Genomic DNA, 26848 nt, shown 5'->3' with positions numbered 1-26848 from the left:
GAGGGGAACCGGAGGTCATTATGATCTGATCTGTCTGTCAAGATTGATTTAGAAACAGCAGAGGAACAGAGCACTGCCATTCCCTCAAATGACTGTGCTACCAAAATAATCTTTCTCCCCATCACAGCTTAGTGAAGTAATCACAAGTAGAGCTGACAGGGGGCTAATAGGGTGAATTTTTAACAGTGCCAATCTTGGTGCTGTCATCTGTCTCACAGCCCCTTTTTTGTATATGTGACCTTCTTTTTGACACACTTGTTTTCATGTGTCTTGTGCTCTTTTCATCTGTCCATTTGCTTCTATGACCTTTTCTTTCTCCACACTCTGCCGCTCACAAATAGGAAGAGATAAAATTCTTTTTTTTTTTTTTTTTTTTTTTTTGATGACACGAGTCAATTAATTGATAAAAGTTTCCTGAAACATTTGTGGTAGTATTTGTAATTTGTAAGAAAAATGGCCCTTCTGCACACCAAGTGGGAGTCTCAAAAAATATTTTAAACGTGAGGAAATAAAGAATGAGTAAGAATATAGAATAAGTCCTGATGTATCCATTAAGTATCTGTTCTGCTTTCGATGCAGTTCGATTCCTAATGGTTTGTGTATACTGTATTGAGATTGATGGTGTTCTGATGTAACAGTAGAGGATACATTACTTGAATCATTTTCATCACATTATATGGTCAACTGACTGAAAATTAAATTTCATGGCTCCATTAAGAGCCTCAAGTAATCAAAATATTATTAGCCAAATGAATCCTAATGTAAGTGATGCCGTCAGATTTACTTTAGGATTCGAAAGCCTGCATGCCAAGGTGAGTGAAGCATCTGCATGGCGTCACATTAGATCACGTAGTTTTATTGAGTTAGTGCCGTAAAATTTGAGCTCCAGTTGCTTCAGTTCTGTAGCAGTGGTGCATATGTACAGTATACCAGACAGATTTTAGGGGGAAAAACCCCCAATTATGATAGAAAAAATAAAGTTTAAGCAACTCTGACAAGATATCTTTGAATGACCAGAGAAAAAGAATTGGACCTGTTTTATATACGTATATAAAAAATTGTCAAAAGTTTGTAGTTCTTAAACATTTCAAGGGTTGTCTTTTCCCACATGCCATGCCTTTGGAATTTTGGTTATACTTGCATGGAGATGAATACATATGCAAATTAGAAGAGGACTTAACTTAGTAACTCATGATTTTTAGGTTGTTTTCTTATGTAAAAGCTAACACTTATGTTTCATTGATATCTGTTTGGGACTGCCACAAGCAGGCACCCAATATCAGTTTAAAAGTTTTAACTTTTTGCCGTCAAGTTTTAAATATTTACATCAAAATACTTAAGAAGATAGAGTTCATCCCTCAAAAGGCTAATTGACTCTCGTTCAGAATGTTAAATAATGTTAGCTAAACAAGATAAAGAGAATGTAGTACAAGCAGCTGTGTTTAGTGTGAAACTCCTACATTGCTGGATAAAAATGCAAAAAAAATTTTTGCGTTGACCTCTCAGTCAACAAAGCTACAATTTGAGTTCTACCGCTGCCTAAATGTCACTTCAGTACTGTTTGTGTTAGCATGATATCAGATTTGATGCACCTTCCTCTCCAACTGTAATGTCTTTGTTCTTCTTAGTTGTCATGATTCTGTTTGAATGACCAAGAGTATCAGTTTCACCCTTGAGTAAAGAAAGCAACATGGACCAAATGCTTCCCAGCCCAGATTAAAATGAAAGCTAAGCAAATAAGATCAACTGCCACATCCAATAAAATACGACACAACTAATCTCTGGACTCAAGGACACCTCCACAGCTGATGTTAGGCAGAATTGGTTTGGATAAGGGACACTTCTCCAAACACTAAGGTCATGATTATTATGACAACGCACATTTCATAAAGTGTCTAACGGAGAATTTAGTTGGAGATAAAGTGCACCCAGTACAAAGCAGTTTCAGTTAAAAAGTGATAAATATTCACACTGAGTTTGACCAGACATGGCAGATACAGTAGAGCGGTAGGCCTGTGTCCTTTTCAGAAAGTACCTTAATATTCTCCGTACGTTTCACTTTGCTTGCAAAGCCTCTGTAGAGAAATGGAAATGGGCTAGATGAGATGGATTTTCAGTGTCATTTACTTTTTCTAAAAAGCTTTACATGTGATTTCTGTTCTTCCAATGACGACGCCAGAAGCGGCATCTTGTTGAGCTGGCCACTTATCAGAAATTGCTAACTCAGGGGCCATTATAGTCTATCGGTGATTTTTAATGGAAGTCTGCCCATGTTGGTGTGGTGACTTAGTCCTGCACTTAAGTAAAAGAAGATCAAAGTTACAAGTTGAGTTGACAGGAGGGTTGTTTTATGTGCACCAAACTAATCCTCGTTTATACCCATGATTGTGATACCACAGCAAAGTTGAATTCTTGCAAGAAGTGAGAGAATAGAATGAATTTCTAGTTTCTTAAGCCGACTCCCATTTTTCTGTAAATAGAGATTTCCAATTAGAAATACTGATAACGTGTACTTCGTCAACTTTCAATTCAAATCTGCCAAGGCTGAAATCTCCTCTGCACTTTTGTCCAAAACTAGAAATCATATTCGTTTAGCACTGAATGAAAAGAATCTCAGAGTGACTTGTGAAGATAAGCACTTATTTACTCTTCAAAAGATGCCAATAGACTCACTGTTTTGGGAATTTTAAAGAGGTTTCATCTAGTGTTTGAGAAGCTGCCAGATGAGAATGGCAATTTCCCATCTCTTTTCCATTTCCTACACTACGCGAGTCATTTTTCACAGGCTCTAGGAATGACTTGATCAGTTTCAGATAATTGTATAATGACAGCATTAATGTAGAAATTATAACTGAGCTTCACTTGTAAAGATTTGGTTAAAATATTGTGAGAAAATTGCTAAAGTAGTGCCGTCTGCTATTGACTTGAAAAAATGTCACACATACCCTTTGAACTTTTGATATTAATCATGTTGCAATACATTGAAACTTTAGGGTTTTATTAGGTTTTCATATTATAGACCAATGCAGTGTCGTACATCATTGTGAGGAAACAGAAAAATAAGTGGCACGCCTTTGTTTTCAGCCCATTTGAGTAAATACAATCCAGAGCCACAATTTGCTGAATGAACAGCGATAAATCTTCTTGAGATTTTCTTTCTAAGCTCTGCTCATCACACTGAAATTTTTTGTTCTTTGACAGAAGGTAAAACTGAAACAGATTGTATGGACAGCAGCTGTAATAATCAAGTTTTAAGCTTTGCCTCAATTAGATTAAAATGACTGGCATACAAATGAAAGTAGTTCGATGTAAGACATTTCTTTGTAATTCTCAATTTTTAAAAAATAGATGTTTGCAACGTCTGTTCCGAATATTCTTTCCCTAGGTGACAATTCTCAAGATGTTAAAAACATGAAGCAATTAAGTGCGTTCTCATCTATGTCTTTCTGTCTTTATTAGATCGAAATGTTAGAGCACAAATACGGCGGCCACCTCATCTCCCGCCGTGCTGCCTGCAAGATCCAGACTGCCTTCCGCCAGTACCAGCTCAGCAAAAACTTTGAGAAGATCCGCAACTCTCTCCTGGAGAGTCGCCTGCCCCGACGCATCTCCCTGCGCAAAGTCCGTGTGCAAAACACAGAGGGGTTCTCGGCTGAACGGGCCCTGGCAGAAGGCTGCAACTTGGCAGGCATTCCTTTGGTGCGCTCGCCGTCTTTGCCCGCCTCGGTTGGCAGCACGTTGACTGACCTGGAGGACTCCTTCACGGAACAGGTCCAGTCCCTTGCAAAGTCTATTGATGACGCGCTCAGCAACTGGAGCCTGAAGACCATGTGTTCGCTGCAAGAAGGTGGCGCCTATCAGTTCAGCGCCGACTCCTTCAATGCAGCGGCGGCGGCGGCCGCCGCTTCGGGTGTGGAAGGGGGCTGCGAAGGTGGCAGCGTGGGACAAGCAGCAGTTCATCAGGGTCCGGTTGACCCAAGTGACCTGTCAAGAAGTGCAAGTAAGCTGATGATGGCATTCCGGGATGTAACCGTGCAGATCGACAGCCAGAACTTCAGAGTTTCATCCTCAGTCATGGAATCATCAACTTCAGTCACTCTGGGCAGCTGTATTCAACAAGGGGCCTCCACCTTCGTAACAACCACTTCCTCAACGACAAACTCCACACCGGCCCCTCTCACACATGGACCACCAGATGAACCCCCACCTCCAGAGGCCCCAACAGAACCAATAGACGCACCGCCGCCACCTCAAGAGCCCCCGCCACCCCCGGCAGAGACAGAAATAGAAGAAGACGAACAAGAAGTTGAATTTCCTGCCCCTCCCCCTAGTGAAGAAGAGCTGAATGATGAGACCCAACCGCCCCTCACCCCTCTTGACAAGATGTCTGCCATTCAAAGCATAGACGAGGTGGCGCCACCACCACCTCCTCCACCGACTGAGCCCGCTCATGTCCTCGTGCCTCAGGAGCCCCCGCTGCCGAGGAGCTCTCCTATGGCGGAGCCTCTCGATGTCAAGAGATGTGGCTCGGAGACGGCGGACAACAGCTCGGAGCAGATGAGCAGCAGCAGCACGTCGACCGAGGCGCGCTCGACGTCTGAGGCCTCATCCAAAGAGGCGCTGCAGGCTATGATCCTCAGCCTTCCACGCTACCACTGTGAGAATCCCGCCAGCTGTAAATCCCCCACGCTCTCCACCGACGTCATGCGGAAACGCCTATACCGGATTGGCCTCAACCTCTTCAATCTGTGAGTGATGAAATGCTTTCATTTTTTAATTTAACCTCGTTAGAATTCTAGAACAACTGCAAACTGTGACGCAAACGAGAAAAAATAAAACATGTTAGAATGGTAGAGCAGTTTAAATCTTGACTTTTGTGTAAGGTTCATAAACTTTCTTAAACTGTTTTTATATTTCTAAAATGCAAACACCAAATATTTAGTATTACAGTTCATTGTACAACACCCTTTGAACTTTTCTAGATTTTTTTCTTGCATTTCAAAGGGAATGACTGATGGAAAAAAAAAAAAAAAACACTGAAGCAATTTATTTTATATTGTCCACAAACGCGGTGCAGTTTTAGAGCACTATCAAGCCACTAAGTTACCTCCAGTTATAAAAATGCTGTAAAAACTGACTTAGTAATGTGACTCCTTGATATTGGGCCTCTGTCTCTTTAAGAGAGAAGCAAAACTCCAGGTATGTTTTTGATGTGAGAATGACATGATGTAATGCTAAAAAAGTCGATTTTACAGGATACTGCCCCTTTAAAATCACGTCTCATTTTCCTTTCACTTTACAATTATGCTTTACCTTCTGTTGTCACGCATAAAATTCAAATAGCATTGCTTGAACTTTGTGGTTGTACCGTGATGAAATGAGAAAAAGGGATGTGAATATTTTTTACAACTGTACATGTGGGGGGGCTCGCTAGTTCCTCTTGTGCAGAATACTCTGTCAAGCTCTTTCTATGCAATTCTTATGAACTGAAAAAGAGTGAAAAGAAATGTGACAGCAGATTTATTACAGATACAACACTGTGTGAACAGGAAGATTTATGGAACAATCTGTTACTCCACTCCTCTTGCATGTGTACCTGAACTGTAATAAGGCCTTCTGGACAGGAAAGAGCAGAGGAAAGCACTTTTTTTCCTCTCTGATCCCGATTGTACAGGGAAATCCAACAAAAACTACCAGATGCGAACGTTGCAGTTATTGAGACAGAGGAGTGTAGGAAGAAGTTTGAACACCAGGCTTATGTTGGACACGATAGGAATAAGTATATTGCAGAGGTTTTGGGGCAAAGTAAGTCTTGAACACCACGTGATGTTTAAAACTGTCTGCACTGATATTTCCAGAAAATAAATCTGAAGTTTATTCAAAAAAATCTGTTACACAATAAAAAAAAAAAAAAAAAAAAACATTGCTAGTACTGTTGAAGTAATAAATGCTAGGATTTGTATTTTTCAACAATTTACACATTTTTCTTCGTTCTGATTTGACAGCTCTAAGAAACCATTAAGAGACAGTATAAACCTGAAATATGTGCAAAAGGGCAACGCAGGTTTCTACCAAAATAAGGTGGCAATTACATCCTGCTGGCTCTGGGCTTTATCTCATTTAATATTGCACTCCCTGCAGGGCTAAAAGTGTGCTTATGGACTCCATCACAGATGTGGAACATAGTGCCTGTTCCTTTGTGCTAGAGCTGCGCAATTGTATTAAATCACAATTTTCATTACATGCAAAATGGCACAAAACTGCTCAGATGCAATATTTTATAAAATCAAATATTTTGAGGGCCATTAAACCAATTTTTCACGCTAGTTACATACATTTTTATTGTTTTCAATGCCCCCACTGGAGGAATATATGCTAAATCCCACAAAGAATGATTGAAGATTGCGATAAAGGCAAAAAGTAAGTAATGTAGGGGTTATTCAGAATTGGATAAGCACATAATTTCCTAATTATGTGCTTATCCAATGTTTGCAGACCTTTGACATGATGATGGAACTTTTTGGTCAAAACTGTAAAAATTCTAAGAATTTGCTGGGAACAAAAAAAAAAAAATCTAATGTATTTATTTGTAATTTGGGGGGGGGGTCAATTATTTTCCATTTTCTGGATCTATAAAAAAATATTTGGTCTTTTCAAAACGACAAGACGGGGATATGGGTCACGCTTTTAAAAAAAACCCTAAAAGAAACGCTTGCTCTGTCCAGACACATTTAATGCATGGATGCACCCAACTCTGCTTTAGAGTAAAAGTGCTGGATGATTTGTAGTTGTAATTACCGTGAAATTATAATGGAGGCAAAATGAAACACGGTGAACAAAAGAGAGTTGCTTTGTGCCTAATATTTTTATTTGGCAGCGATAATTTCCCCCTAAGTAGTTTTTACAAAGCTTCTCGCACCATTAACAGCCTGTGCTGGTGGGCCACATTTGTTCCATTAATAAAAAGATATTGAAAGGCCACAAAAAAGATTTTATTTTTGGGGGGTAAGGGAGGGACTCTTTGGATAGCTGTGCACAAGGTAATATAGATTCTGATTCTGAGATTTTCAAAAGGCTGCCATTATATCCAAATCCAACATGCTCTATAAAAGACATGTCCTCAAAGATCAATAGGATAAAACTGCTCACGTGTTATATTCTGTTCAGCTCGTCTTTTATCACCTTCGTGTCTTGCTCTCTTTTACTGCTTCACAACCTGAGTAAATCAGAGACTTGTCTTTGCATATCACAGAATATGTTCTTCTAAAAAGCTTCTCATATCTCTGTTCCTCTTCTTACCACCATGCTGACACTGAAAACAGCTGGCTTTTCCACTCAGTAACTGTATCCCATCCAAAAATGTTAGGATTATAGAAAAAGATCATTCTGACTTTTTACAACCATAACCTAATTCTACCATGACAGAAACTTTTCAACTTTTCATTCACTTCACTACTTTGCTTTTATTATTATTTTTTAAATCAAGTTTATCCCAAATTATTATGGTGTAATCTGAACAAAGAGTAATATTATGTGTCAAAGTGAAGTTCCCTGCTAAAAAAAAAAACTGCTCTACAAATCTGGACATATATCCATGGGATGTGTTGTACAGGATTAAGTCTCAAAGTATTAGCATCACAGGTTTTGTCAGTGCTAGCTCCATCTCCTTTAGTCACCATGCCAACATATTTTTCCCATTTCTCTCTACCACTTTGTCAACACCTAGCACTTGACCGTGGCGTGCCCTGCGAGGTTCTTATCTGGTTTTGACTTTGTCACTCTTGACATGAGGCTGAGAGCAGCCGGAAGGGTGAAACCCCAGAAAATATAATAAAATAAGCTTTTCAAGTAAGAGCAGGATTTTCCTCTGCAGTCTGCGAGACGGAAACACGCAGAGTAGCGACAAAGAGACAACAGTTTTTGTTTTGTTTTTATGTAATAAATTGACTCATTTTACGTAGCAATTTCACACTTTTTTTTCCAACTTTATTTTAATTAATCATTCCTCCCTTCAGAAAAGAAGACATAAGTTTTAAACAATATTTTTCAACCCTCCATTTTGTTTCAAAAATCTTTATCAGATCAAATCCATGTCCTGTATATAGCCTTGCATTTGGTGTCTACATCTCGCATTGTCTTAGCAGAGTTTCAGCATTTCTAGTTTTTTATTTTGTTTTTGTCACTGGGTCATTTATACAATCGTGACTTTTCTTCAGTGACGTCTGCATGGTAAGTTAATATCATCCATCTGCAGAAATTATTGGCATGTCAAGAAAAATGACTACAATCTGTGAAAACAAATCAATCTTCTCTGCCTACTCATTTGATTCTGTTATGTAGAGAAATACACTGCTCCGTCAAAAACAACCAATCAGAGCCTGGAGGAGGGTCTTGGCGCTGTCCATCACCTTTTTTATGCCTATTTTTTCCCCTTTTTACAAATGCTGTCTATATCCCCTTGATCAAAAGCCTTGAGCAATAACCCCACTTGTAATAAACTGACTGAGAGGGTAGAAGAAGATAAAAAAAAAAGGAAGTAAGAAAAAATGAAAAGTAAAGAGAATGAGAGATAGAAAGGCAATCGGGCTTAAGGCTTATTAGTTCCACCACTTCATATCCTCCACCTCCTCTTACCTGCACTGTGATCTCCTTTGCATCTTAAACAGTTTGCTTTGGGCTAAAACTTTAGTGTCGCTTGTTCATGCAGACAAAAGAAGCTCACACGGGCACAGAGAGAGAGGGTACGCTAAAACCCAAATCCGTGTGCACAATGTTTGCAAAGCGAACTAAGGAGCGTTTTCATATAAAGTGACTTAAAGAGAGCGAGTTCGGGTGTTTTCATTAAATGTCTCCGTCCGCTTTTGTTTATGTGCAAGCTCGTCCAAGAATAAAACGACGGATGAGTGTAGCAGCGGCAGAGAGGAGATGTGAGACACAAGACAGCACTGGGAAAAGGTTGAGAAGGACCCCTTGATAAAGTTTTCCTCCTGAATGTGGCGAGAATGACAATGACTCTATCATGACAAAAATAAGCCGTAGTGTCGCATCTTCAACACAAGAAATGCAAGAAAGTGGGAAGATGTGTGACATTTATGACTATTTCTTATACGGACGCCTTTCCCGTCTAACTCCTATCGAACCGGCTCCTAATTCCTCTTCATGCTCGTGTAGGGAACACAATGATTAGCCATTAGAGCGGCTTGTGGCAGGCCTGGATCTTGATGAAAATGAAGCACCATCAGAACCGCATGAATTAAAGAAATGTCAATGTGAAGAGCGAGTGTGTGGAAGAGATATTAAGTACATATGTCAAGCAGGGCTAATTAACATAGCAAAGCATGCCAGATTCCTCAAGAGAAATCGTGTGCATCAGGAGGCAAGTGCTTCACAAAAACCTGACTGCATGTGCGTACTTATTGAGAAGTGGCGGGTGTCTGTTTATGCACGCACAATCCTCGACTGTGTTAACATTCTGCCCCCGGCGCTGAATGACCCGGCGCGTAATTACAAACTCTAAAATCCAGATGTCAAACAGAGGGAGCAGTGCTAATTCTTCATTCCCAGAACTCGGTGCCATTTTACCTCTTCGTGCTCGGAGTACGCAGGAAAAACAGTAAATAAATAAAACGTTTGAAAAGATCCTTTAAAAACATAACGCAGCACCTGATCGAGGCAGCAGTGGCTTGCCAAAATGCTAATTCTTCTTGAACCTTTTTCTTGTTTTTGTAACTCCAATGTGTTGTATTAGGACTTTATGTAATGGACCAAAACAAAATGGAGCGCAAAGTGAAATGGGAGTAAAATGATATATATATAAGTAGAAATAGAAGTCTAAACATTGTGGTCTAAGCTCAGGCTTTGCCCAAAGGTTTGTCAATAAGTATAGACAAAAGTGATGGTTGTATCAGATTTTATTTTTTTCTGGGAACAGATAATCTGGTCAGATGGAAGGAGCAGAAAGCCAAGAAATAAAAAAATAATAAAATTCACCTGACGTCTTGTATCAAATCTCAGCATTTTGTACAGAAGAGTACGCAAAAATGTCAGTCATAAGCTGTGCAAAGGTGAAACGGACAGCAGCTAGGAGCTGAACAAAGCATCAACTCAGGACACTATAGATTTTTTAATTGTAAAAATATTATTTTCTACTTTTCATCCTGGCCTTCGACATGCACTGCTATTAAAAAAAACAGTTGCAAACAGTTTGAAAAGTTTAGGAGACGTGGATACTTATTCAAGACACTATCACATGAACTTAAAGATAGGAAAAGCTAAATGTGTCACTAAGTTCTATTTAGTGAAATGGTACCGTTGACGGACAGGAGCAGTTTTGTGCGTTTTGCGATCATTCTGGGCCCCGTCATGTTTACAAGCACACCACGCGATCACGGTGTCGCTCAGAAAACGCAAAGCGTGGCCAACCAACCTTTCAGTCTGTCTCTGGTTAGTCACAGAACTCTGTGTGCCTCTGGTGAAACAGACAACATACAGCGCTGACAGCTGAGGTCTAGTGTGAGTCATAAAAAAAAATAAAAAGAAACAGATATGATGTGCTGCTGCAGATCATCTGTTCATAGGCAATTAAGAGAAAGTCAATAAAATGTGAGAGTGTGTGAGGGCAGGGGGGATATTTATTCATGACAGCACACCAAGATGGAGAAAAAAAAAAAAAAAAGCTTAATGGCCTATATTTCTTGTGTACATGAAACTTCCATAGTGTCCCTGCTGTGCTGACTAACCAGTTTTACTAGGGTCTCCACGTTGTAACACTCTGCAGCGCTGCAGCACTGAGGTGTGGCACGCAACTTTTAGAAAAAGTAGAACAAAACCAAGAGTGCAGCAGTAGTTTTAGATGAAGCACAACTGCTACGGGGAAAACATAATGTCAAAAAATTGTTTTACAAAAGTAGGCTAATATCAAATGTCTACTCTTCCACCAATATTATCTAAAATTAAGTTCTATTATTGTAAAATGGTGCCTTGTTTTCTGTACTTTTATTTATTTTGTTTGCTGTGTATTTGTCATTACCCAGTTTCTGGTTTATAATTATTCTTCTGTTTCATAATTATGTTCTCCTTAATTTTGATTTGGTTTTGCTGCTTTATATTTTTATACCATCATTTATGGCAGGTGAAATTATTAGTTATACAGCACCCGCCCCATTTACTGATTCCATAGGTAAAGATGTGTAAAAATCGTAATTGTATTTTATTACAATGAGTTGTTTGCTTCCGAAAATATTAGTTTTAGTCTCATCTCACCAAATTACGTGGTCCAAGTTAAGGTCTTTGTAGAAGTTTGCAACCTTTACATGTTTATATTTGTGACGTCAGGACAGAAAATACTTTTTTATGTACTAAGCTGTTGATTAGCAGAAAAAGTTGTGATGTTTCTTTTCAGTTTTTTTTATTTATTAGTGAGTCCTATTCACTTTTTCCATCTGTTCTGATTTAGTGAAAGCAGGAGGATGACTACGCGTTCTGGGAAATAATCTTAAAAATGAAAACGACAACGATGATTCTTGTTACCATATGCTGCTGTACCTAAGAGAAAGATTTACCTGTGAATTCTACAATAAAAGCAGACAAAAAAACAAACAAAAAAACCTGATTTGTGCTACAGGATGGAGTAAATATGCCCAACAGGCTGTGTTCACCTGAAAGTGATTACTTTTGCATCGCAGGAGTCTGTCCGCGCTTGCATGCAGTTATCCAATGAAAACAGTCGCCCTCATCTAAATCTCTCCGCCATTTATCTCCTTCAAATTTCCCAATCTTTCCCTCTCTGTTCGTTCCTGATTGCAAATAATAATCACCATGTGTGATCCATCTGTTGTTGGGCAAACATCAAGTGAGTGATATCTGCCAAATTCATTTGGCGAGACATCATCACCTTCAGCTGACGGGGTGAGCTAACAGCTGAGGGAGCGCTGATGAGGCTTTTGTGGCAGATGCTCTGCAGCGGTCCTGCCTGTGCTCGTCCTCCCTTACTCCGCTGTTCCTGCACATCTGCTTTGTCTGGTCCTCTTCCAGCCTCCTCCTCTCTTCCTCCTCTGTTGCTTTTTATCCTCCCTGCGCTCTGCTAAACCCATTAGCCGTGGCGCACACATGGTCATACGCGCGGCTTTCTTCATGCCACAGCTGTGATTTAAACACCGCGTGAAGACTGGAATGAAAAAGATGTGACAGTGCTGCCCTCGCATCCCCGTAGCTCATGTCTTCTACTTTAGCAGAGATATCACTCCTTCATTCATATTCACATAACGTGCTGCAGACTGGACATTTTTTTTGACTAAAGCCAGAGTATAACCATCATATGTGGATGTTGTCTGAAGACAGGCTGATTCTTGCATCATGTTACGACTGGGACTGGGACTTGTGTGTTAATTTTGATTAATTGATTACAGAGCTTTTAATGCATGCACATTTTCTTCCTGTCTATGTAAATGTCCCCAACAGGATAACGTTCACATGCAGCTTGTGTGCTTGCAAGTAAAAGCTCTCCATCATTCCATTGTCCACATAGCTTCGGATCACCTTGGCTCTCTCTGCCATTTCATCTCAAAGACTTAAATCATAGAAACAGTCTAATAGAACATTATTTCAGGTTTAAAAAGGATGCTTTTTAAAAAAAAAACAAAAAAAAAAAACTTGATAGACTTGAACCCAGCACAAATCAAATGTTGTCAGACTCTCAAATCTTAATGTTCACTTCATGTTTTTAACTTTTCTGTTAAGAACATCAAGGGAAAGCCTACAGGATGCAGTAAAGTTCCTCTTTACTTTGTGTGAGATTAAATGTGTCCGTTATAAACTTCCAAACGGTTTCTTCTAAACTGCAAATCTAAAGTAAATGACTTACTGCCATTAATTCATACGCAGTATGGCGCAGGGCAAATCATATCTTTGAAGTAATTAGGATTTATATTCCAGCTGCAAATTTTCATCTGAGAATTCCTCCTAACTAGCATGTTTCTCTCTCTCTCTCTGTCTCGTCTGTCCCAGAAACCCTGACAAAGGCCTCCAGTTCCTGATCTCCCGCGGTTTCATCCCAGACACGCCCATCGGCGTAGCCCACTTTCTGCTCCAGAGGAAGGGCCTCAGCCGACAAATGATTGGGGAATTCCTAGGAAACAGCAAGAAGCCGTTCAACAGAGACGTCTTGGAGTGAGTAGCAAACGAAACGTCCTCCGTTATTTCAAGAAACGATTCGTAAAACAATGTTTGTTTTTTTGTAGTTTGTTTTTTTTCTGGAAAAATCAGGTGTCCAAAGCTGTTTTCACCAAACACAATCCTTTACCTTTCAAAATTACATGCAAGGGTGAGACCGTTTTCTAAGTCAAACATCTAAGACACTAAGTGAAAATATGTTGCAGATGGCCGAATAAGTCTGTCTGATAAGCTTGCTGTGAGTCTGCAGGGGTTATTTAGGAAACGGCTAAAAAAATGTATGCTTGTGCAAGACCTTGAAAAGTACAACATGTTCAATACCCTTCCAGAAAATCTGCAGATTCACTCCACTTTTGACAGACATGGAGTGAACTGACAGATCTTAGCTGATTAGATGGATTAATACAGCCAGCAGCCTCAACCAGCCTACCTTCATTTTGGCTATAATCTTAGTTTCAATAACTTGGATTATTTTGTCTGTACGCTCATACCTACGCACTGTGTGTACGAGTAAAAGCGCCACATATTCAGAAAGTGAATGAATTGTGAAATTCACCAATGCATATAGTAAAGAACTAGAACAGGTTTACAAAAATGTGAATGCGTGGCCACTGTTTTTCTTTTTTGATCACTTAAATTACAGCATTTTTTGCTGTAGCCAGTTAAAAGCTTTCATAAAGCTTTATTGGCAGAGCAGACTATTATTCTGAGCTACAGCAAAATACCATCAAGCACTAAAAATTTACAGTGCAAGCGCTTCCTTACTTTTCATCAACTTTTCATACATACGTTGATATATTTTGGAAGCGGTGTTCATTAGTTTAAAAGCATCCTGTCTAATTAGTTGCTCCAACAGCTTGTGCATTAAGCAGCAGGGGTATGCATGCATATTTACCTTTGGCCGGGTTACGTTTTAGTGTGTGGTCTCTATTCACATTCATGGCCGACTACAGATTATCCTCCAATAAGATGTAGGTCTCTAAAAAGCAATGATTACTCTGCTTCTATGCCGCTGCTTTCCCAGGCTACTGTCAGTCAAACTTAAACCAAATAATAACATGTTTTGTGTTACTAAAGAGGTGCATGTGCCTAGTTGTAGTTGACACATTTAATGTGACTTTCTACGCTGTACCTCAGCAAGCCACATCTGACTCTTTCTTGATTTCTTGATATCTCTTGCCAGCTTGACCAAGACTTTTGCAGATCTTCTGACTTATCCAGATCTCAGAAAACTTAATCACTGCAGGTGTCCACTTTGCTAGTGTCCAAAGAGAACATATTACCACACTACTGGTTCTTAAGCCATTCATGCACTGTGATCTGCTTGATTTGTTGTTACTAGATCCAAAAAATAATTCAAAATGCCTTAAAATCTATGAACACGTTCTTGTTTTGGTTTCCGGGCGCACAAATAAGCCAGAATTGAGTTTTGAGTCAGCAAGCAGGATGTTGTCATCAGTAGTATTAGTCATCAAAACAAAAAATGTAAAAAATATGATTCTCAGAAACGCAAACAAACGAACATGACTCACATTATGGTGTCAATGTAATTCCAGGTCAGTCACCTCATTGTGGTTGTAACTTCACCCACTGCCTTAACTCCTAGCTTTTATCCATCTCTGACTTTTTGTATAAACTCCCCAAGTTTCAAATAAATAAATTTGAACTATTTTAATCTTACTTTGTTACTGACCCAATAATATTTTTTCTGCGAGGAATCTTCTCTACCAGGTAGCTAATCGTCTACTTTCCTGAAAAAGTCACTCATGGTTCTCAACAGGAATTATGCTCACAATCCTTCAGACACCAATTCAGCTAGCAGACAGTTTCTCTTCGCATCCGACATAAAGATATAAAAACACAGGAAGTGCTTTTATTGTTTGTTTGTTTTTTAAGAGGCCCTGAAAACAGCAGATGCATGTGAAGAGGGAGGTGATGTCGAACAGGAACATGATAGAAGAGTGCAAAGTGTGTGTGAGAGCACTCTCTGTAGAGCGTAGTCACAGGAGAGCGGGTGTGCGATTGTGGCCTAATGTGAAAATCACTCATGTTGATTTATGCACTCTGAATATGTATGTATGCGCAGGAAATATGTCTAGATGTATTTCTCAAACTGCAGCAAAAAATATTTAAGCATCTTAAGTCAATTTAATTATTAGTTAACAGTTAAAAGTTGTACCCTAAAGACAGCTAATTGACATGTTGACCTCTTTATCCGACGTCTCCTCATTGGCTGCTGAAAGTCATATACTTTTCCTCTTCTTTTACATCTGCTATTATATTTGAGCTAACTTGTTGTATCAAGATGGACACACGTCAATATCCGTGCCAAGTATTGCATGTGAACAAAAAAGATGGTGGCAACTCTACGAATTTATGTGCGTGTTTGCTCTTTAGTCCAGAGCGTGCATGCAGAAGGCGTAGAAGAGGGCCGATGTACTTAGGCTATATACGTCACGTCATCTGACGTTACATAAATAGAGAGTGACAGCTGAGCGAGAAGGCAGAGAGGTGGTGGAGAGAGGGAGTGAGTAACGAAGAGGCTGACCAGAGAGACCCGGCGCATCCAGAGGAGGATCACATCCAGCTCAGTGTAAACTTAACCTTTGAATGTATTAAAATGCTCTTTTTGAAATTGAAAATGTTCCCAGGCGATCACACAGGTCACCTCTTCAACCTCGGGAGAACGGGCATCGGTTATGACTGATATGCTCTGGCTTGCCTTCCGATGTGGTGGGAATCTGTTCTTGGCTGCCTCAAGACATCAGTACTCCTCTGAACGGCGTTGATAAACAAATGTTTTGCCTCATTTTAATGATGCAAAAAACAAATTTATGAAGAGAACTGAAATCATACATGCGTCAGGGTTAGTGAAAGATATCCCAACTAAATTGCACAATAGCAACGAGCAATCTAGAACTAAACTATACACAAAGAAAACTACAAAAAGGGAAAATATATTAACATTGATTCCGAGGCTACATTAAAATACCTAGAAACTACATCTAATGGGGAAAAAATATCTTTCTAACGCAGAGAAACTGAATGTGGAAAGATCTTTCAGGAATAAACAACAAACACAAATGAAAACCAAACATCCAAGAATCATAACAGACCTGTCACCTTATACCATGTATTTTTGATGTGTGTGTATATATATATATATATATATATTCATTCTTTTGAATCCTTCTCCATCATAGTCAGCAGAGGAGAAGTTTGAGAGACCTCATTTTCTAACTATATTAGATTTGTCAGCCTGGTTATTACACTTAAGGGTAATTTGGTCATGCTATTGGAGCATAATTAAGAAAAGATAAGGCAGCTGGAGACAGATAAAGACTTTATGAACTTCCATCTTTGCAGTGAATATCAAAATGGCTGCTGCAAGACTTCATTAATTATTTCTTACCAATCAGCATGGGAATTCTATAATAATAATCCAAGAGAGAAATAATCTCACGTTTTTTTTAATCATTTTAGTCTCATTGCAGCATTTTAATTTTTTTTTCTTCTGCTATAGTTTATTTTAGACGTTCTGATTCCTTTATTCAAGGTGTTATACCTTCGTGTTGTGTCGAGGCGGAATTTTTATTTTTGTTTTGTCCTGCAAGATAAACAGCTGAGCGAACACCTTCAAAGAATGATGATTCACAGTTTCGATGCTCCGTGTGTGTAGTAGTGATGTAAAATCAGCTGTTTTACTTTTTTCTGCTGGAGCAGCATGTGTCACACTCAAGCACTCAGCTCATTAACTCCCTTTTGTTCCTCGTGATCCATACTAACACGGTGTACGTGTCTGTGCGCGTGCCGCAGTGTTCGCCGCAGTAGAGCAAACCGTAGGGATCAGAGGCCCGGGACGAGGTCTCGCAGCAGATCCGTACTTCGCCTGCTACGACTCAGAAGTCGGCGATGGCAATTATTTTTGGACACAGAAACGGTTATGGTAGAAAATCGTTCATTTTCAAAAGTGCGAGTAGATTTAAGATGAAGCATACGAAGCCAAACTAGATAATTTATCAAAATGCATTCTGATTGGTCGATACAATCCCAATAAAATTCAATAAAGGTAAAAAATAAATACATAAATCAAGAAGTATGAACACTTCTTCAATACTGTGAAGATCAGTTTGCTGCAGAGGTAACAACACGTCATCAGGTTGATTTGCACTTTGCTATGAACTGTTTAAACACATTTTCCTGTTTTATTTCTTTTGCTTCTACCCCATCCTTCCCTCTCGATGCTCTCCAGTTGTGTGGTGGATGAGATGGACTTCTCAGGCATGGAGCTGGATGAAGCGCTGAGAAAGTTTCAGGCCCACATCCGCGTCCAAGGAGAAGCCCAGAAGGTGGAACGTCTCATTGAGGCCTTCAGGTAAGAGATTTTATTGCCTGGTTTGGAGTTTTTAAAATACTTTTTTTTTTTTTTTTTAAGTTTAGACATCATCTTAGCATGAAAGTTCCACAAAAACAATTAAGTTTTAGCTGCTGAAAGCTTGGATAAAAGAGAAACATGGCAGTATAATTCTTACTGACAGAAAAAAAACAGTAAACTGTGCATTGCGTTCTGTTATGTGCATATTTCTTAGAACTCATCATAACCATTTTAATCTTTCCAACTGGATGTTTTTGACATCTGCTTTTAGGTTTTATCTGGAGTTTAGTGGAAAAGCACCTCATGTTTTACTAATGTGGTTTTTAATCTTTTATTGTAGACGTTTTAATCTGGAGGATCTCTGCCTTGGCAAGAAAAAAAAATTGGATTAAACCTTTTTTCCTGTGGAATTTAATCTATAGGTTGTCAAAACTCTCGTTCATGTGAATGTCATGTTTTTTTTTTAATTATTATTATTATTTCTTTCATATTGTCTCCCTCGATTCAGACCAGCGAGGCCTGCAGACTTTTAGATGTGTTATTGATATTATCTTTAATTTTGACATTTTTTTTTCATCAAAAATTTTAGGCATGATGAAAACCTTTAAATTGGTGAGGGTGAGGCATGACTGCAGTGGGTTTTGATAGAACCGTAGCACACAAAAAAAATGTATAAATATCAATGTGTTTAACAATACTACTACGAAGGAAGACCCCACATATTTGATACAATGTCCTTGGTAAATCAAAAGGCTGAATGGGTGCGATAAAAAGGTAAATGATGCCCTTGGACCAAGGTTAACTGAAGTACTTTAAGGTAGTAAGTATTATTTTAACATTCAACTGAATCAAGTTACAAGCTGAAAGCCACAAATCTGAATTTGATGGCGTTTAATGGTTTCTATCACCATAAAACATGCGCGTATTACATAAATAATTAGGATATAAATACTATTCAGCAAATTTTTTTTCCTCTCCCATTTTCGCCAGCTGGTTGGAAGTTTCTGGTTATGTTTTGCAAAGAGTAACGATCTGCAGTGCATTCGCGGCGCTGCGAGTTAGCGCTGCTTGTTGTGACCCCTTTGTAATGACAGCCACCTGCCACAGTTGTCAAGGTGCCCAATGCGGAAAACAAATTGTCATAGCCGGGTGAAAGGTTGGCAGGGGAAATGCTTGGACATCAGGTGGGCCTGCGTGCTATTGGGAGTAAAAAATAAAAGGGAGGGGTGTGACATAAATTGAGAGAGGAAGGAAAAAAGGGGAGGAAAAAAAAGAAAGGGGGAGGATGGTTTATAAATAACCAGTATTGCATAACCGTCACTGCCTCTCTGTGCCTGCCTTCCGTGCTCCCGGGCTTTGAAATGCCTCCACACACACACACACACACACACACACACACACACACGGAGAGATACAGAAATCTCCAAAGTAAGTGAAAGGAATTTGAAGCAGCAACGCTAAAGAATGAGGCAGTGAGGGAGGTGGAGAGTTTAGGGGGGCCAAGAAAGGCAGCCGGCAGCCTCGGTATCTGCTGCGTCAGTGGACTAATGAATGAGCAAATATGAACCTGCTCCTAATACTGCAGATTTATTCTGTTCCCGTTTCCAATTCCGGCTTTACAATAAACAATCCGGAGAGTCGAGGTTCGGTGATTTTCTGTTTGAGCATCATTATCATAGATAAAGATCATGCAGCGTGGATAATTTTGCCCTCAAAACCTCCCCAGGAAAACATAATGACTTATGCGTCTTAGACAGAAATGTGACATTAGGTTAGAAGGCAACTACGAGGGCTAACGATGAGGCCTCACAAATCCATGCTGCGAAAAGCATCAAGCAGGACATTTTCGTCTTGGGTTAGTTGTTTTCTTTGCTGACACACCGAAGCATGACAGACTCAAAGCAGTAAAAGTGACTGTTTATAGGCAAACATATGGTAAAATATTTTAGTTCCCTATGATTATTATACAAAAACCTATCCGGCTAATACATCAAACAATCTTCAAAAGATCTTCTGTGGTTAGAGCTCTACATGTGTGCGCGTTAAATTATTTCAACCTGAAGCTGTTTCATTTCATATGTCAATAGCAGCTGCTGATTTTGAAGCTGCTCTCTGGTCCAGTTAAATCATCCCACTTAAATACAAATGCAAAAACTGATTAGATTAAAATTGCATCTAAACTTAACAGCGGACTCCCACATCCTCGTTTCTGAATGAATCTTTTTCTCCTTTTAAATCTTCATCAATGTTCGCACACATTAGATGCTGTGTGCTGTAATTTACTAAGGCACATTAAACTGCCTTACAAACTACCAGCACAGGAATCCAAGAATTTTGTCGACTCCGTCAATTCAGTCTTCTCACATCGATCATTTTAACATGTTAATGTGCTTTGATCTAATCCAGTGTTTCTGAGTTTTAATTTAACAAGCATCACTTCAACAAATACATAAGTTCCCAAGTACTTCCATTATGCTAATGAGATTTTAAAACTTTGCTGTTTGGAGTTAGACTTTTACAGCTGTTGGGCGTCATAATAAAAAAAGGAAGAAAAATAATATTCACATCCATTAGCATTGCATATCTGATGTAAAAACAGCCAAGCTCCATGTTTCAGCAATCAACCAGAAGGCACCCTGAAGTCACAATTCCCAAAGAACAGAATTGTTTTTTAACATCTATGCTGTGCACATAAAACATAGCAACAGCTGCAGTCATAAACTGTTTATTTGAACTTCTGGTAGTTTGAGACTCATTAAAGTTTTTACGCTCTTGATTACAAACGCAATTGCTGCAGTTAATGTATGTTGACTAATGCTCTCAACACCCGTCCGTTTTTGAAATTGTTCCATAAAAAATGACTACGAAACAATGGGGATGCATTATTTGACTTGTTTTACACATTCCTGGTTTGTGTTGTCCTTCAACCAGACAGTTAAATGGCGGCTGTGGTGGCATAAAAGCATCCAAATTAAATGTGGATGTTATCAGTGTGAATACAAAGAACATTTTGTACTTTCCAAAGATTGAACCCAACGCCAGTTTAAACTGTATAAAGAAAAAGGGTGAGACCTAATATTGGCCTTTGAGGTACACCACGACACATTGAAAGTGAAGAAGAGAAGTAGTCACCTATGGAAATAGAAAAGAGACCCAAAGACAAATAGAATTTTATTAAAAGAAGAACTGTTTTTTAAGACTTTGATAAGAGATTCTTGTGACTGATTGTGTCAAATCTAAAAGAACCAAAACAGGAGTGCAACCTAAGTACGCTGTTTAAAAAAAAAAAAAAAAAAAGATCATTAGATAGTATGAGGCGAGGCAGCAGAAGGAAAACCAATTAAATACCGTAGACATAATCATGAAGATAATGAAAAAAAATCCTTGTTGGGAAAAGTCACAGTCATGCATAGTAATAAAGCTAGACTCATACGATCTGCCCAATAACTAATTTTCACAGCTAAAAGTCAAAAGTTCTGCATGCCGTTGGAGAAGGAGCCAGAGAAGGTCAACAATTCATCAATATAAATTCTATTTATAGTCCGTGGCTGGTGTCTCTTGCAATCCATGCTTTGTGGTTCAAGGACTTTTGTTCCCTTTTATCAGTACACATCCAGGAGTTTTGTGGGTTTTTTTTTTTTTCTTTTTCTAGAACCTATTTATCATGCAGACCAACTCTCATTTCAAGGCTGTACTTTTTGGAAAACAGTCCTCACTAAGGAAATCCTTTTGCATCACAGAAACCCCGTATTAATCCAACTACCAAGAAGTTGAAGGTGAATTTGTTTTCAGGAGGAGGAAATGTTTAAGAATACTTTATAAGAAAACGGGCATCAATGTTTAAACACTGAGCTTTTTTTTTTTTTTTTGCGCTCAGTTTTCTGTGTAATCCGCGGCTGATGCAAGCACTTGGATCCTGTGGGGATAAAAGTGTTCACGCAGAGAGGCAGTGTTTCAAGCAGAGCCGCCCCAACCTCACCTACTGTGAAATCCATTGCTGCAAAGGGGCAGCTGACGGCTTAAGATGAGCCCACAGGCAAAATTAAAGCCATAACTCTTATTTCAGCATGACACGCTAATGCTCAGCGTGTGTAATGGTTTTCTGGTAGCGCACCGAGAAAAAGGAGGCCTTGGTTTTAAATATTCTTCTATCATTTCATCTTCACTGCTTTTCTTGGCCTTCGTGTTTATTTATTCATCTCTGTGCACTTTCCCGCCCGTAGACGGTCCTGGAAAACTGCTCTCGTACGTGTACGCGAGTATTTTTGCAATTCTATTTTCTTCCTCTTCTTATCTGAAAATGTCTTTTCTTTTTTTTTTTTTTTTTTGCCCACAGCCAGAGGTACTGTATGTGCAACCCTGATGTGGTGCAGCAGTTTCACAACCCAGACACCATCTTCATCCTGGCCTTTGCCATCATCCTCCTGAACACTGACATGTACAGCCCCAACATTAAGCCAGACCGCAAGATGCTGTTGGAGGACTTCATACGTAATCTGCGAGGTAAGGGGCCCGGCATTACACATAAGCTGCTTGTAAAAAAAAAAAAAAAGAACACCGAGGGAGTTAAATGACAGTAATTAGTTCACATAATCGGTTAAAGCGAGGAGGTGACTGATGATGTGGATGTGTTTCAGCTCAGAAGATAAAGTGTTTTTGAGCTGGATTTTTCACGCTGTGGGAAAGATTCTGAAACAAATTCAAAAAAATGTGTTTCAAAGCCTTTTTTTTTTTCTTGCTGTTTCATTTTCTGGTTTTTAAATTAGCTTCGTCACAGAACGGGAATATGGAAAACTGAAGATAGGGATGTTTTTAGAAAGCCTGATCACATAAGTAATTTAGACAGTCTGTCTCCAGAAAAAATATAGATAAAACTCTTAAACATTTGTGCTTCCTTTGCCAAAACTTGATTCAAAAAAGAATAATCTACAACAAGGTCATTTTGAACTGAGCGTGTGTCGATTTTAAAGATGCTTGAAGAAAGTTGTTTTGTAGAATTCAACAAAATCTGTCAACCAGTAGGAGGCCTCCCCGTCATTGGAAAAAAACAAAAACAAAAAAAAAACTCAATTTGCCGAGTTCTCTCTCTGAGCATATATTAACGGAAAATTGTAGTTCAAAGTTTTTAGATGAAAGTACATTCTCTATTTTATTTAGAAATCAGAAATTCAGATTGAGGAAAAGGCACAGAATTCAATTTGATTGAGTCCCTGTGTGAAATTTTCAGAGTCTGTGATGATTTCATGTCACACACTGGTGTTGGTCCACTGTGTATTGCAGAGAGACATAATTCCCCCCCAATTTTAGCCAATTTTGTTTGAGGGTCAAGTTGAACTCAAATCTAAAGTGTCTAATATTTACATAAACTGTGTTTCATCCACATTATTCTGCCAACAACTCTCCAGTACTGTAGGTTAGGAATCCAGACTTGTCATTTAGCACAAACGCAGTTAACAGTTCCCTTTTAACATTGAATTCACCAGGCAAAAATGTCGTAGGCAGTCACTGAAACATGATGTAGTGCAATGTTTATGTAATTAGAAATAGATATGTGAATTTATATTCTAAGAAGAATAACCAAAAGAGTTTAAAATCTGTTAATGCTGAATTTCTGGTGGTTTTTCTTCCGCACATTCTGAGTCCAAATATTTAATAATAATGAAGAAATATTGGCAAACTATGTTCCAAATCTGCATTTAAGACTCTTGCTGTCAAGTCAAAAATAATAATGGCGTTCATGAACGATGTAAATGACATAAATCACAACGAGCCAGGTGCAGTGTGGGTAGTAAACGACATAAAACGTCAATCTTCTGAACGAACAGAGCAAGAAGCAGCTTTTATTTTTGGGGGGACTTTTTTTTTGGTTTCCTCCCAATTAGGCAGCGGCTCTGCAACGACAGAACGGTAGAGGTATCTTTAAGTTTATTTTGCACTCAACTGGAAAGATATCCATGTGGTCATAATTATGGAGGTGTACAGCCAACACGAACAGATTGTTAAGAGACATCATCAGTCCGCGGTTCATAAACATCACCGACTAATAAGTGCATCCTATAGCAGTAATATATGCACAGCAGCTGTCGGAGCCGCCGTCTGTGGCTTACACAGCAGCTTGCTTCCACTGCTGATTGCATGGCATAAAGATGGTTTAACCCCAGAGTCTACGTTTTCAAGTCGAGCCTGTGACGTGCATTCAACTCCAGTTGGAGTTTAAAACTTGAGTCACGAGCGTTTATTGGGAAAATTAACCAGTATTGCAAGGTGTGCAACTAGAGAAACGCAACTAGAAACGTCTGCACTGTTTTCTATATCGGAAATTACCAGTTGCGTTCAGAATGCGTCAACCAGTGGATGTTACTCTCTAGACGTATTCAAGAACAATGTGTGGATCAGGAGGATTTCTCAATGCCATTGTCCATGTCAGTTCGACATTGTTCTGCGAGTATAATCAATTACTCACTAAATCCTGCCGTTTTATAAGCTCGTGCCCTTTATTTACGCTAATTGCTGCAGTAGTGATACTGCCACAGCAAATAAGCAAGGATAAAGAGTAAAAGCAAAATGTAATAAATGTCTTCATTAGTAGTGAAAATATGCATGCCTAAATTTTATTTAAAATTAATTCAAGAAAGCCGTTTAATCCCCCACAAATTTCTCTGCGTTCCGTCATATTTCCTGCTGTGGACTCTTGCTCTGAAGGAAGGCAGTAAATGTGAAAGTAAAAAAGACAACAACAACAAAAAACAGCAGAAGTAGATGTCCAACCATTTTCGGTTTGCATTCAGTTGAGCCTGCCCGCATAAATTTAAGAGATAAATATAGTGGGTTATGCTTCCCCACTCCCCCGCTCACCCTACGAGCTCCACAAATTAACTTACTGTGACACAAACCAAAGAACACCTGTAAATCTTTGCTCCGGCATGCAGACAACTCCTCATTCGGCGCATGTTGAGGAAGAGACACGAGCCTCGTGGTTTAGCTCTCCCTCCGCGTAATCAATCAGGGACCGCTGAGGTCGATGCAGAACAACTTCAGTACATTCATCCCGTCTGTTCCTCACAATCAAATTAGCTTGGAAAATCAATTCCAGCATCTTATGCAAATTAAAATATGCCACTCTCTTTTGGCCTCTCTATTCATCTTCTGCCTAAATTTTTCCCTCCATCTCTCCATGCATCATCATCTTATCTAACCTATCGATGCGGCGCTGTCTGTTTGCTCCGGTGTCTTTTCTTGTTTTGTATTCTGCCTCTCAACCTTTTGTCCACACTTGTCCTTCTCGCACGCTGACAGAAGAACAACTCACTCAGCTGCCTGGCTGGGGTGAAATGGGATTCGAGCCTCTGAAATCAGCAGTCATGATGAACGGTGGAACCTTTAACTAATTTAGCGATAAATTAACCAAGTTTGCAGTAATAATCTTCTGAAGTGAATCTAGTGTGTCACAGTGGTACAGAATGAATCCTGTTTGTATCTAGTAGTTTGGTGCACACCCTTTTTGCATTTCAATAACTTCTTGCATAAGGAAACTAACAATATTACAAGTTTAATCTTTTAGCATATGCTTGTCGCTTATTTTAGCGCAATGTTTTTCCCACATTAGATGCCTTCCTGTGTCAATTGTCAGCTCTCTTCAGACTAAGTTTTTTTGTTTTGCAAAGAAGCTGTGCAATTATATGATTTAGTTACGTTTTTTTATGCTTGTAGATAGTGTAACCCATTTATTCTTTATTTCATTTTTATGTGGCAGAAGCCATTTTGAAAACTGGCATTTTGAAAACAAGAGTTTAACTAACCCTACCCATAACCTTAAATGGAGTTTAACCTAAAACAGTGCTTCCACTATTCATCAGACACAAACTGTTACTTTGAAATGAATATAACGGAATGCGTTTTTGAAAACATGCAGAGAATATGTCAGGTTTAGGTGCAAGATAATTTTTTTTAATGTTTTCCAAACAAAAGTAAACCATCTCTGGTCACAAGCTGTACTTACAAGAAATCTATTTCATTTAACGTAATACAGTCTTTTAGGTTGATCTGTGTTAGTCCAGATGTCCAAAAAAAGTCTCACTTTGTTGCATCCCCAATTTGCAAAACACAGTAAATAGACCAAGTGTTTTATACTCAAATGGTTAGGAGGTAATTAGGGTGGTAGTGGTAAAATCTTTACAAATTCAGATGACTTTTTAGTGACCTTCTTGACGAATAAAAAAAAAGGATGACGTTTTGTGCCACGGTTTCATCACTCAAGTTATTCGCTCTGATATTCAAGGCTTTTCTACAGAGTTAAACGATTGGTTTCGTCACATGTGCGATGCTGCGTTCGGAGACAAAGCAGGAAGGACTGGGGGGGGAAGGGAGAAAGCCAAGAAATAGATAATGTAGGAGCGAAAGTGTTTCGTATTAATTTGACACTTGGCACACATTTCCCTGTGGCCATCTCCTTTTCACCCACAACGCCGTGATGTGCTGTGAAGTCTCAGCAGTGGCCCTTCGTGACTCACTGGCATCGCCATCGGTTGTGGCGTGGCGGCTTCGTTTTCTTCAGACAAATCCCACCCCATTGAAGAGCCAACGTACCACACAGAGGAACACAGCTGTGTTTAATATAACGGGGAGCGTTCTGAGGGCACACATTAAGCCTAATGACATGCAGCTTTACTTCTGTCAAACTGCTACTTTGAGCTGCTGTATGTTCTGGACGTCAAATATTCTAAGAGTTAAGTGTTACCTCCCGCAAATTACCCTTAGCTATTATTTAAGGAGAGAGAAAAAGCTTTTAAACAAAAAGTATGCTGTTGGATTGAAGAAGTTTACAATTCACTCATTTTATTTTTCAAATAGTTTGCATCCATTTGCCCATTGCCGTCTTAGGTGTCGACGACGGAGCTGACATCCCCAGAGACATGGTGGTGGGCATCTACGAAAGAATACAACTGCGAGAGCTGCGCTCAAATGAAGACCACGTCACCTACGTCTCCAAAGTCGAGCAGTCCATAGTAGGGATGAAAACGGTAAGGACGCAAAGTTTAAATATTTTTTTCCCGACAAACTTTTGGCCAGAGAAATAAATCGAGTTTTGCCGGAACGTTTTCTGTGCTAAATAACCCAGTCATTATTCATGCCCTTATCACAATCACTTACCGCATTTATTACTCATTAAACGTCTCATCTACAGCTCATTCATTAGGACAAGTCATTACTTCATCCAGATACGTCATTAGCCGTCGCTATCATCGGGCATCTAAGGGTTTAAATTAACACAGGGGGTGCTGTTGCTCAGCAGTGGCAGCGGCG

At 39.3% G+C, this 26848-nt stretch overlaps 1 protein-coding gene across 6 annotated transcripts in view; it reads left to right on the top strand.

The window, feature by feature from the left end:
• iqsec3a (IQ motif and Sec7 domain ArfGEF 3a) overlaps positions 1 to 26848 on the top strand; it is an 88944-nt gene that overhangs the window by 52749 nt on the left and 9347 nt on the right. For all 6 annotated transcript variants that reach the window (XM_008400649.2, XM_008400650.2, XM_017302799.1 and 3 more), the window contains 5 exons: positions 3460 to 4748; positions 13006 to 13167; positions 17423 to 17545; positions 21882 to 22048; positions 26426 to 26565. In XM_008400649.2, the coding sequence (XP_008398871.1) occupies positions 3460 to 4748; positions 13006 to 13167; positions 17423 to 17545; positions 21882 to 22048; positions 26426 to 26565 (1881 nt within the window). The remainder of the gene's footprint in view (positions 1 to 3459; positions 4749 to 13005; positions 13168 to 17422; positions 17546 to 21881; positions 22049 to 26425; positions 26566 to 26848) is intronic.

Source organism: Poecilia reticulata, linkage group LG23, assembly GCF_000633615.1.
Source record: "Poecilia reticulata strain Guanapo linkage group LG23, Guppy_female_1.0+MT, whole genome shotgun sequence".
Lineage (NCBI taxonomy): Eukaryota > Metazoa > Chordata > Actinopteri > Cyprinodontiformes > Poeciliidae > Poecilia > Poecilia reticulata.
Note: the sequence above shows the minus strand (reverse complement) of the source record. Positions and strands in the feature narration are given on the sequence as shown.